The 13,527-nt window shown below is 33.7% G+C and overlaps 1 protein-coding gene across 2 annotated transcripts in view; it reads right to left on the minus strand.

Moving 5' to 3' along the window:
- Window positions 1–4,024: 4,024 nt before the first annotated feature.
- LOC116018407 (phosphatidylinositol 4-kinase alpha 1-like) overlaps window positions 4,025–13,527 on the minus strand; it is a 15,229-nt gene continuing 5,726 nt past the window's right edge. The window contains exons 9-25 of one of the 2 annotated variants that reach the window (XM_031258620.1): window positions 13,001–13,218; window positions 11,971–12,129; window positions 11,161–11,874; window positions 10,700–11,059; window positions 10,094–10,308; window positions 9,327–9,504; window positions 8,953–9,086; window positions 8,716–8,866; window positions 8,155–8,421; window positions 7,958–8,035; window positions 7,712–7,768; window positions 6,623–6,795; window positions 6,334–6,529; window positions 5,908–6,048; window positions 5,281–5,489; window positions 4,756–4,917; window positions 4,025–4,650 (exon numbers count right to left, since the gene is read on the minus strand). In XM_031258620.1, coding sequence (XP_031114480.1) covers window positions 4,392–4,650; window positions 4,756–4,917; window positions 5,281–5,489; window positions 5,908–6,048; window positions 6,334–6,529; window positions 6,623–6,795; window positions 7,712–7,768; window positions 7,958–8,035; window positions 8,155–8,421; window positions 8,716–8,866; window positions 8,953–9,086; window positions 9,327–9,504; window positions 10,094–10,308; window positions 10,700–11,059; window positions 11,161–11,874; window positions 11,971–12,129; window positions 13,001–13,218 — 3,671 coding nt within the window. In that variant the 3' untranslated portion in view covers window positions 4,025–4,391. Of the gene's footprint in view, window positions 4,651–4,755; window positions 4,918–5,280; window positions 5,490–5,907; window positions 6,049–6,333; window positions 6,530–6,622; window positions 6,796–7,711; window positions 7,769–7,957; window positions 8,036–8,154; window positions 8,422–8,715; window positions 8,867–8,952; window positions 9,087–9,326; window positions 9,505–10,093; window positions 10,309–10,699; window positions 11,060–11,160; window positions 12,130–13,000; window positions 13,219–13,527 lie in introns of both variants that reach the window. The other variant, XM_031258619.1, reaches the window with a different exon arrangement.

Consider the following 13,527-nt stretch of genomic DNA (forward strand, 5'->3'; position numbering starts at 1 on the left):
TTCTGGTCCAGTGAGTACATGTGCATGTGCATGCAATGNTTTTTTTTTTTTTGGTGTGTGGAGGGTACGGGTGGAGATATTAATTAACTTTGGGCAAAAGTTTAATTAGGCAATATATATTATCGAGTTTGGTTAAATTATTGGCATAGATATTTTGTTCATAACAAACTTAAAAGTACATGATTCGCATGTGGTCATTTATAAGATTAAGAATTCATCTGATCCAAGAAATTAACATCAACTAACTTCTATTTGGTATAAAAGATACATTCCACCTATGACCACCACTTTTGGTTAAATTAGACAATTACTAGAAAGGATTTGGTTGGATTGAATAATTGGTGCGTGACAAAATAAAGTTGTTGAAATCAAAGAAAAATGCCCTGAAATTGTGCACAACAATTTCTACATTGTAATTATTATATATAAATGATTGAATTAAAAAGAAAAAGAAAAGCAAGGAATTGAATGGGATTTTGACTTAGAGGAAGAATAAATATGGAGAAACGTCCTCTACTTACTGGACAAGTGTAAGATGGTAGCACGCCATGTTTGATCAAAGCTTATATGTACCACAGCTTTTTGAACTGTAAACCCAACTCAATTTCAATTTATATATTATTATTCAAAATATACGATTCCAAGTTTCCAACTCACGTTAGTAAAAGGATTAAATGATAAGTAGGGTGACGTTGAATATATCATTTGTTTAATCATGAATATTTCCGAAGAAGATAGGGAAAATTCTTATGATCTTCTTTTTCTAAATTATTAATCAATGGTTAAATTGATTTTTTTCCCCATGATTGGTAACAGCCAACACTGTTCTTAAACATGTTCAATAGTGGCATTTTTTTTTTTTTTTTTTTGAGTGAAGAGACAAACTCATAGTCACTACTATTCTAGGGTATACACTGGACAAAACATGTCTGATAATCATAGCCGATAAAGAATCACAAGTAGATAAACCAAGACTAGTTAGATTGTTTATAGCTGATCTATCGATCGGCTCAAATTAAGTGATGATTTTAATCTTTGAATTTAAAATAGACTAGTCAAAATATAAATTTCCATACATATTCTGCTACATATAGCTATTATTATTGTCCTTCAAATTCAAAGCTGGTCCATATGCTAAGCCACTTCTTTAGAATAATTTGGGACCATATTATCTTTACTTGCTAATTGAAGGACTGATATATATGATCATTAATTTATAACTTAAAAGTCAAATATATTTAAAACAAAACATTATTCACTTTAAATACGATAAATTGTATACCTGACATATGCACTTAAGGGAATGTAGATTAAACAGTAATTTTATTTTTACTTTTTTTAATGAAAAAAGTTGTATAGTTAAAATCAAGAGTTGAAACTAACCCAACCACAAAAGGCATAATACAAGAGTGGAGTGGTCCTTGGGAAGCACTTCTGGTCCAGTGAGTACATGTGCATGTGCATGCAATGAAAGGGTTAAATGTGTCCTAAAAATTATTATGGTTCATAGCTTTCTTTCTTCACACGCTTTGTATCTTTCCATGGCCTACATTTAATTTGTAGCAAGGAGTTGTTATCATTCTTCATATGGGTGGCATATTGTCAGGCCACACTTGCTCTCCCATTTTGTCATCGTATAAGATACTGGGAAATTAAGATTATATTCTTTTCTCACATCCCTTTTGTACAACATTTTTTCCCAGCACTAAAAAAGTATAACTTCTTTTTCGTTCAAAATGCGATTTTTTACATGTGTACGTGATGGTTCAGGTACCTGAATTGATGTATATGTTTTTGTCTGATGTGTAAATTCTATAATGACCAATAACTAATTATTGCTTACTCAGTAAAGATTATATTCTCAATACGTGTATCAGTAAAAGAAGTTTATTAAAATTTTACTATTTTGTGGAATCATCATTAGTATGGGTTAATAAATCTAAAGGAATATAATTTCACCCTAATCTTCCAAGGAATCCAACTATTCTTTTTTCAAGATAAATAAAATTATAGAATACCAAACCCACACAAAATATATTAATCACAATATATATAATGTGGGAGGTGTCGGCCATTAGACAAGATCAGTTATATATATATGCAATCAGATAACGAAACATGGTATGCATCAAATGTGAAATGTGTGTTGTTCCATGTGGTGAAGCTAGTGTAATCAAAGGAGAAGAGAAAACTAACATAACAAAACTAAAGCATATATGATTACACTTTTTATTTTGAAAAATAATAGTTTTAGTTCATTAGTTATACACATAGTGTAAACTCAGTCAATAAATTATTATTATTATTATATTCAACCTTTCCTCTTTAATTACATGTAAAGTGTTAATTTTAGCTCATCACTAACAAATTTTGTTACCATTAGGGTGAAGTGTCACCCTACTATCATATTTGATAGCATTATCATGTTTGTTTTATAGTACAATTTTTATGTAGTTTTAACTATATAAGTTTATATACTAATACTAAATTCAATATTATAAAAAATTGAATTCAAAATAAATTCAGTCAAGACTTGTTAACCGAATTAGATACATAAAATAAGACAGCTAGAGTAATAATTTTTAATTAATGAATAATCTGCATCTATTTTAATATGATTTTCTTATTTGAAAATTTAATTTCAATTTACTTTTTAAAAATTTTTAAAATAAAATTTCAATTTTTATTTTGGTAAAAGAGTTATGTTTCTCATTTGTATCTTATTTGGTGCGGAATATATGCATCTAAATAATATATAAATAAAATGAGTTTGACAGATTAGTAATTCACATATAACTACAATTGAGGTCTCAATAATATCTATAAACTCGTATCCCTATAATTTCATTGCATAACTCTTTAATTAATTTTCAACAACATCAATAAGCTTATTATAATCATGTCACTTTTAATTTAAAAAAAAAATTACGATGTTGTATTCAATCATGACTTTTGTAAAGTTTTAAAATGATAGATTTTTTCCTTCAAAAAAAATGATAGATTTTAATAAACCTTAGATTTAGTGATTTTCGTAGAATCATTTTAAATCTAAAATAATAAATAATATATTAAAAAATCTATATTAGATATACTGTTGTTGCGGCATAAGCAATAAAGCTATTATTTGCCGCAACAATTTGGGGATGGTTGTTGCGAGCACCAGACTGTTGTTCGCAACAAGCCACTATTAAAAAAAATGAAAAAAATCTATTACAAAAATAAATATAGAAAGAATAAAAATCAAAAGAGTTAATTCCAACAGAGGTGCCTGGAATGTTAAAATCAAAAATGAAAATGATAGTATGATAGTCATCGAAATGATAAAAAATATCTAAGATATGATAGTCTTAAATGTTAAATGGCAAAAAGATAGTATGTGATTAAATTTAGAATTGTCATTAAAGACAATGAATTTCTGTTAGAATTAACTCAAATCAATGGGTACTAAAAAAAAACTCAAATCCAAATATAAAAGTATAAATAAAAATATGGATCAAATACTTACGAACTTGTAAATACTCTTTAAAAGTTTGATTTTAAAAGTCCATACAAATCTAGATAGAATACGCTCTCCTTCGTTAAGTTTATAAATTCATCTATACAAATCTAGATTGAATACATCCTCCGTAATTAAGTTTTACCAACTCATCAATGGTTACCAATATCGCATTAAAAAGACTTAGTTATAATTGAAAATAAAAATCATGTCCTTATCATTTTCATGTTAAAATAAATTATCTACAACAATACTCATCTTTACTACTACTTATTATTTTTATCACAAGTTGAAAATATTAATTAATTTTTTATTATATTAAAAAAAAATAATTTTTATTTTATACTAATTAATTTTTATATTTAAAAATTATATTAATTCTTTACTTATTTTAATTTCATAATCGGCATTAATTTAATCGTGCAATGCATATGTAAATAATGGTGATTTAAACTTACCATTTTACACATAATTAAAAAAGAAAAACTGAATAGAATAATAATTTATAAGCTGAGTTTACTATATTGACTAAAATCATCATTTTAGCTTTTATTTTTCATTGATGATGACAATCTTATAAAGCTTGGAAACAATTTGTGTGAAAATATAATAGAGATAGCGTACTCCATCCTCCTCAGCATGACGCGGGAGCTGTCGTCGTGATTCACCATATACAACTTAACTTCATTACTACTGTTCTATAGACACTTCTCCATATATACCCAACGCCAACCACCTTAGCTTGTTTCTGCACTTCACCAACTGATTGAACAATTCTTCATTCATTCTGTGCTAAATTGAATAATGCTAAACTCTAATTATCACCAAACTGCAAAAACATATATATAGGAAAATGATAGGATGAAGTGAGGGTGGGTTCCTGAAGCAGGTGAGCTCATTTTTCTACACCCTGCTGCAAATACTGAATCAAATCATATCCAGCAGTGGTCCACTTGTTGTAGGCATCTTGGCATGTACGGATCATGAAGTTGGCTGCCTCTCGTTCACTCATTTCTGGGTGAAATCTCTTGCGGAGGTTACCAATGGGGTCACCCCTGCTAAAACAAGGCAACCCACTATCCAACATCATCAATACCGTGTTAGTAATTCCATCCGTGTAAGAACGAGCAGCCAGGTAGCCTTTCACACACAAGCTGCACATACACACACACAAATTCACACTTCATTTAGCATTTCATCACCTTAATTATATTAATTCTCACAAATCTATCTCTTAACAACAAATTAAGCTGTCTCACCTCACAAATTGGTACCAGGTCTCACTTTTCATCACTCCAGATGGGTCGACTAGTTGAGTCATTTCATGACTTAGCTTGAAGTGAGCACTTTCAAATCGCATATTATTGCCCGGAGAAGTCTCCAGAATAAAACCAAAATCAATGTGAACAAGCCTACCAACACTGCATTTACCATTTTAATTTCACAGCTGTCAGATATAATAATAATAATAATAATAATGCCCCCCCTCATACAGTTCAGTTCAGTTCAGTTTTGCATGAAAATCAGAATTAGCTTTTAGCTTATTATTCATATATAGTAGGCTTTCACCATCTAGTTTAATTCATGTATAAGAAAGCAAAGCATCATGGAACACGTTATATAACGTTCAGTTAACTCCTATAAATGCTCAAATCTGCATCTTTTAAACTCCAGAATCCTAAAGAAGAATGAATTTCCAAATTCCAACATATATATACTACGTATCAAATATAAAATAGGATGGATAGTTAAGAATCAATTTTAGTAAATAAGTTGGTCCATACCTGTCAAATAGAAGGTTCCCGTTATGTCTATCCTTTGGTTGAAGCAACAGGCTAGCAACTGCATATCCAGCACTACTAATGATGAAGTTCATACGAGCAGTTTCAAAGCCGGGAGACCCAACAGGCCCAAAGTCCTGTTGGAAAATTTCATATAAACCGCCATCATTTGTCTCACCCATTTGACTTCTGCTCCTCGAGTTGGGCACAACCTGCAGAAATATGCGCAGATAAAATAAAAAGAAATGAAATAACTAACAAGTATGCAATTCTGCATTTTGAAGTTATCATTTAGGTTCTAGACCAGAGTGTCAGTACTAGCAGACACTGAGTAAAGACTTGATTTTTAATCTCACTTTATCACAGAGTATAGTGCAGAAAATTTAAATGTGAGATCATTGGACAATGTAATAAAATTATCCTCAATTCTAACATTAGAAAAATTATTTTTTTTTATTGCCATTTGAGTTTTGTCTTACCTTTACTTTCCTAATCTTCTCCATCATTTCACATTATTAACTATTGACTGATGGCGGTTCTGTTTTTTAGATTTCATCATTTCAAACTATATATTTTACATTTAAAAAGCACATGCATCTTTACACTTGAACGAATCAAACAAATATTCACCTCAATTATTCCTCTTTCTGGACCAGTTGGGAGAACTCCGTATGGATACAAATAAAGTTTTAGCCCAACAGCAGCAAAGATATCCTTGAGAAGTGAAATGACTTGTAAAGCAAGAACATCTTGCCGACAGTCATCTCCAACCTACACAAGATGAAAGAAGAATTGAAGGATGTGTGAGAGTACACATTTAATATTTTGTATATAGTTTTAACCTCGACAAGAAGTAGCGCCCCCCCCCCCCCCCCCCCCCCAAAAAAAAAAAAAAAAAAAAAAAACCCCTTTGTCTAGTTGAACATAAAAGTTAAATTGACAGCTTACAAAACAAACTACTTAGTTGTTTTTTTTTTCCTTTTCTCATATCAACTTATAGTTCTCATTTAGAAATGGATTTGCTAATAGCAACATCTAATCCTTTACCAATCATACCTTGAATATGCATGCCTGTGGCTTTATATCATTATGATCCCCGTCTTTATCCACAACATTAAATGTTATCATGATAGGAACCTTTGCTGCTGATTGTAAGGGAATTCCACTATCAACTTGAATACCCCGGACAAGTTTAAGGGGATCAGTAGGTAGATAAAGGTCATCTCCGTCCATCTCAATTTTCTCCAACTCCCTAATTTGAAAATCTATGGTTTAGTCTTCTTTCCAAGACAAACATATGAGATTCAAATAGGTAATAGTTGATCAGTATGTCTATTCCCTTTACCTACGAATTCCAGCTCGTCGCTCCTCCTTTGGAATTGGAAAGAGAACACCAGATATAGATGTGACCTTGTCAAAGAAATTAAATTCTCTTGTAAACACCTCTCGAGCGCTGTCATTGAAACCATCAATTATTTGCTGCCTAACCTCAGGCAACAGTTCCAGAAATGCAGCATTCTGAAGAGCAACAAAAAACATTCAGGTGATTAGAGCTCTTCTTCTTCTTATATATACATATACATATATATATATATATATATAGGGTCATGTTTAGGTGTGACCGCGTCTTAACGTGTGAACAGTGCGACTTCACCACTATGTATACAGATATACACCACTCAGTGTTAGAAAATGCACCACACAAATATGCACCGTTAGGTACACATCACCAAAAAACACACCACTAGGTATGCAAATATACACCACATAGTGTCAGCAAATGCACCAATAGGGGCAGGGGAGTTATGGTGCATTATTTTGCGTGTGTGGTGTGTTTTATGGTGTTTTTATGTATTTTCATTGTGGTGCGTTTTCTAACATTGAGTGGTGTGAACCGCACGGGAAGGCGCGACCACATATATATATATATATATATATATATAGACACACACACACACATGCATACAATGTGCATAAATAAATAAATAAATATATGTATGTATGTATTACGTATACATAGGGAGAGAAACAAAGCAAATGCGCAATGGCACTTATGGGATCCCCTCCCTCATTATTATTATTATTATTATGGAAAGAGTTGTGGCTCCTAAAACTCCAGGAAAGGGAGAAGTAGTTCCCAGAAAAGGAAATAACTGGAGTTCCACACAAGGCATTTGTCTTTCTCTGTTGCAGTGTCAGAGATGTTAAGGAACATACAAAATTCAAGGTATTCAGTAGACATTCCAATAATCAAATAATAGAGAACTACAATTATCATGCTAAAAGGGTACATACTTGAAGTTCAATAAGATATGTTTACATTTCACAGCATGTGAGTTTTAGTTGAACATAGCCAGCCCTAAAAGAGCAATAAGACTAGTTTCTCCCTGGAATGTTAAAATAATCAGTTGAAAAACAAATTACACAGGCATACCTTTGCAGCAGCCTCTGGGCTTAATTCGACTCCGGCCTCTGGTTCACAGGTCTCTCCCTGATTATTATTATTATTTTAAAGAAGTCAATAGTTTTCAAAGGCGTATTAGAGCATGCTTATCTGAAGCAAGAGATACTCATATTGATTGGTTCTCCATTAAAGTGACATGAAGAAAAGAAGCCAGGGATGATCCATAAGGGCAGTAACATTCAAAGAAATCAATAAACAAAGCAAAGTTTCTTGCACCTGTAACATCCATATCAGAATATGAGCAAATACATCACTCCGTGTGGTGGCTCTGAGTAGGTATCCTTGCACTAACTTCTGCACAACAATTACCCATCATGCAGAAAATGCATCAGAACTATTTTCTACTTAAATTCTAGCAAGATATTCACTACTATGGCACATCCAAATGGCTAAACACAAGGATGATAACGCACCTCATCATCATATCTTAAAGCCTGCACCAGTTGAGGCATGAAGAAGGTCACCGAATCAGGAGGATACGATTCCAGCACCCTTAGAACGTAAGCCATCACACGAGGATGACCCTTATATGGGGGTGTAAGGAAATCCAAAACCATTGTGATTGAAGCAGCAGCCCAGTGTGGCAATTGTTGCAAAAGTGAAGAATTTTCATCAATGGCTTTAGGGGTGACAAAGTATGGCAAAGCTTCAGGTATGTTACGAATCTCCAATATGTGTGACTGGAATAGAAACAAAAGAAATCTAAGTCACATCAATAGGAGCAAACAAGTAAATGGAGATCAATTTTACCTAAATGAACAGCTCCAAGTATAATATAAACTTTGCATAAAAGGATGAGATTAAAAAAAAAGTAATAAAAATAACAAAAGTTTGAAAGGCAGAACTGTCACAATGACGAACTGGTTCAAATTTCCCCTAAGTTGATACTTCATATTTTTACGAAAAAGAACATTTGCATTTACCAGATCTAATTGCAAAATGGAAATACTCATTTTTAAGCCCAAAATGTATACCTGAACCAACTGGGTCACTTCCCCTTTCAGAGCATTATTTGTGGGAAACCTTGAAGCAAGTGCTAAAGCTATCCGAGGATCAACAGCGAAAGCAGTCTTAGCATAGTCAACCATTTTCTCTGAGCTAATTTTAGGCCGCAAAGCACTTTCCCTAACATGTAACAAATATTTAAAGGTAATTAGCTGCCTTCCAGGAACAAAGTCTGAAAATAAACATAGCAATTGACCACGGTTTACTTGGCAACAGGATGTGCCCAAACTTCAAGCCTATCAGCTTCATGCTGGGATAGCATCAAAAGCAACTGCTTCCGCTTTTCTTTTCCAGCCGCATAATTCTCAATCTTACCCCAAACTGGGTGATACTGATCTTTCTGCATGCAAATTATGAACAATTTGAAATGTGCACAACCATCTGAATAGTTGCTTGCAATACCTTTGTATATATATAATACGGAGTAATAATAAACAAACAAATATCATTTCCTGATAAAAATGGTGCTATGTTTGGCAGAAACTTTCTCTGTTCTTATAGCAGTTACAAATCACAGATTCAAGAATGAATGTCTGATATTACCTTTCGGGTAAAATCTATGCTACAAGAATGGTCTTACCGCATCATTAGAGCTTCCATTTTCAGGAACCTGTCCCTTTGTATCAAGCTGAGTATCCAATGGCTCATTTAAAAGATGATGGACGAACACAGAAACAGATTGAGCCTCACTCAATGCAAAATTGTTATTACTCATGTCAAACCAATCAGGTTTATGAGAAAACCAGCCCAATGCGGACCTACAAATGAGCAAGAGAAATTACTAAAATCTGCTAAATGTCACCAAAATGCAAAAATTGTCAATCTCAATAAAGCCTTATTGACAGAAAATCTCAGCGCACCTATGTACAAACAATTTATATGGTTAAGTGCTAAAAATAGTCACAGATCCGCTATAGAACTTAAACAGTGAAAAAAAATGAATAAGTCAAAGGATCAAAATAAGGATAGACATAGATAGAGATGTTGTAAATTCAAGACTCATTTCCTTCCATTATCACAAGCTTCCCTCATGTCACAGAACAAAATTGAACTTTCAAAAAATAAAAACTTAGAAAGACCACAAGTGAATTTATGTTTGGAAACAAATTTATTGCTCAGATATTGGACAACAAATAGAAATCCGATAATAGATCAAAAAGATTATGTTCAAACCTGCCAATTTGACAAGCTAGAGAGAGGCTACAGGCTGGTTTATATAATTATATATTTGAACCTAGGCTACAGACTATAACTATGCACAAGTAAATTGTAGAATGAGAAAATGGCATGAGAGAGTGCTGTCAGGTGTGGAAATGCTATTCTGAATACATACAGAATACAATCTACCTGTAAATCCTGTCTTCCAGTAGCTGAAGCCCAGTCCTGAAGTTCTGTGAACTACCCTGGGATTTACAAGAGCAAAACTTTAGCCCTAAAAGCATGAGAGTGAAAAACGTCCCGGTTGCACATGGATGATGAGTAAAGTTCCAGGGGAGCTTCGTGGATCCTTGTAACAATCGACCTAGTAGTAAAAGCTGCTCAACACTATCTTGGCGAACCACCTGAACACATATTCAAGGAAAAAAAAAGAAAAAGAAAAAGAAAAAAAGTCAAGGTTAAAAATCTATATGGATTTTGAGTGACCAGATCAATAAAACTAAGTTCGAACAGATTCTTATCTTTCACTTAGCATGAAATGATAAAAAGCTAGGGTGCTTTACAAAAAATAAACAGGTGTTGAGATATGTGAAATCGTCTAGTTTATGCTGAAATATCTCAAATTAAGGTAAGAGTATCATTGCTTCAATGAAACATAGTGTCTTGAGGAATGAAAATAAACAGGATTATAGAAAGTCATTAATGTTAGTGAATTCTAAAATAGAAAATAGATCACTTGAAGACCAGACCTTCACTACAAAAATAAGTGATTGGGATAAAATCTAAACATATAACCTCAAAGCGGTCAATAAAAAATCCAATCCATAGTCTGTGGGCCATTATTTGATCAACATGGCCATTTCCAGGCAGTAATTCTGGCTCCCCAGGTTGCAAATGAGGCCTTAATTTAGCAGCAGGACCAGAATACCGTGCTTCAGATGCAAAAAGACCTCGTCTAGTGTCAACCGTCCACAACCATGCATCAACCAATTCAGCAAGGATAATAGGACCAAACTGAGGAGCTGCTGAAACCAACCATGTCCAAATAAATATACCAGTTTCCATGGCATCAGGTGTTAAGATATAAGCTGGGCACCAGCAAAGAAGACGTAAAAGCTGTGAAAAGCTCTCAATATTTGATTTTGCATCTGATCCCTGAAAATACAATATTCCATCAAGTTCAACAGTAGTAATGAGGGACAAAAGCTTAAAAAAAGAAGAAGAAGAAGTGAACATGATATCAAGATTAAAATTACCAGATATGAAAGAAGCAAAGCGGTAGCTTGAGAACATGTTTCTCGAAATGATGATTTATCTACCTCATCACCTTTCTCTGCTGTGTTAACAAATTTCTGGAGTAAACGCACAAATCTTGTAAGCAGTACTTCACAAAAAGAACCATTTTTGGACTGTGGATTCTGAGTGAGAGCTCCAGGTCCATAGCCTGGTAGATCAAGACTCTGTCCATTTCCAAAAGCGGACATAGGATCAACCCCACCAATTGTTTCATATAAACGTCTCATGCCTGCAATTTCTCCAGCATGGTTACACTTCACATTTGCACTAACAATACCAGTACTTAGTACCTCCAAATTGAATGCCTCAGTCAATTTTAAATTGGCTCCAGATGCTGCAGCTGCTGCAGCTATCACAGCAGGAATATTTGCAGTTTTTGTGCCAGACCAATTATCATTTTTACCTGTACCAATCTTGATCTCAGATAAAAGAGAAACAACATCTGTAGTAGGTTGTGCTTTTTGCAAGGTGTTTGCTATGCAGAGCCTCTCCTGAAGAAGGCCCTGACTAGTGCATGGAGCATAGGATAGAGAAACAATTATCCATTCACGAACAGTCTTTTGGCACAAAGAACGAACAGTTGCAACCCAAGCAGGATCATTGACAAGAGCTGAAGAAGGATCATTCTGAACAGAGAGCAGCAGTGAATCCAGACAAGAAGAGTTCCACAAAATCTGCACAAATATAAAACATTTGTGGGGAAATACTGAGCACCTGAAGGAAATACAAAGTGCAAAACATAACCTAAAATGGTAGTGATGGGATTGAACCTGAGGGAACCGGTCTCTAAATTGATTCAACAAATTAACTGAGATATCTCGTACATGTTCATCCCTCTGAGTCAAGTTTTTTATGAGAAAGCAGGCATGGATAGATAGAGTAGTTTCTCGAGTTTCAGAAGCCCGCCCAGAGTCAGATGTTTGATCTTCCTACAGCATGTTGCAAGAATAAATCACATTTGCATATAAGTAAATAAGTTAAATAAAAACTCAAATTAATAAAATAACAAGTGGAATTTGAGGTACACTTAATTGCCAAACATGAAGGACACTGGTTCTTAATGATCTGCAATATTTTTAAACATTAAAACAAACAGCATAGAATTTACATTTGTTTCCCCAATCAATGTGTAAAATTAATAACTTTCAATTCAAATGGTCTGCAAAAACATAATGCAGTAGGAAATGAAAAAGCTTTGCAATAACTCTTCCTTTCATTATCAATTTTGAGTGTCAATATGTATCTACATTAAAGTATTTATTTACTTATCTATTTAATTATTTATAATAAATGATGATTCCTAATCTATATATAATAATCTTAAGATACATCTCAGTACAAGCTGAAGTTCCATAGAACATGAAATGTGGCTACAACCTGCAAGGTGTGACACTGGGAAAAAGTTTGGTTACAAACATAAAGTTCTTGAATGATTAAAAAAATTCTGGGGCATACTCAGAGTATCAAGGTTATGCTTTAGTCTCTAGTTTTCTTGAAAGGCATAGGGTAGATGACTGGAAAGCAAAAGTCCAAAAAAATTAATACTCGTTTTAACATTTTTTTGACAAACATGTGTCACGAGTTAGACCGTAAATATAATCTAAAAATTTACTTAATCAGTCAGCTTGTTGCAAAACGAATTCCTGTCCTCGCATACTAATCATATGAAAGGTGCAAGCATGAAAGTTCCAGGTCATTGTACAATTTATATAGACAAAGCAAGTTTTTCAGAAGCACAGAAATAGAAAACAAAGCATTACAGAAGCTTCGAACTAAAAATATATATGGATTAATAAATACCAGCCAGCTTAATGCAGTTTCAAAAGCTCTGTGAACAATTGCTGTCAAGCACTGGGAAACAGCTGGCACAAGATTAGGACTTTTCAAATATTCAAAAACACAGCTGAAAGAACTTCGAGAAGCAGTTGAACTAGGGTGCACATTGAGGATTCCACCATTGCTAATAAATCTTATTATCTCTAAGAATGCTACTGCAAGAAGATAAGTCGCCTTCACACCTAAATAAGCAACAAAGAATCATATAGCTTCTTAACTTGTAAAACAATGAACTTTAAAACAACACATAGTAGGCTAAAATAACTATGAGAAAAGTATGTGTTGGGGTTATGCTGCACAGATGAGCCCAACCACCCCGCAGCCCAATGCGATTGACCCACTTAACAAGTAGCCAAGACTAGGCCATGGGTGCATGGGCCAAAATCCAGCATGAAAAGAGACAAAGACAGCAGTAGGGGCACCTGTCATTAGGGCATGCGGCAGAGCACACAAAGGTAGTGGGAGTAGGGGGGGGGGGAGGGGGGGGGGGT

Source organism: Ipomoea triloba, chromosome 1 (genome assembly GCF_003576645.1).
Source record: "Ipomoea triloba cultivar NCNSP0323 chromosome 1, ASM357664v1".
NCBI classification, from domain to species: Eukaryota; Viridiplantae; Streptophyta; class Magnoliopsida; order Solanales; family Convolvulaceae; genus Ipomoea; species Ipomoea triloba.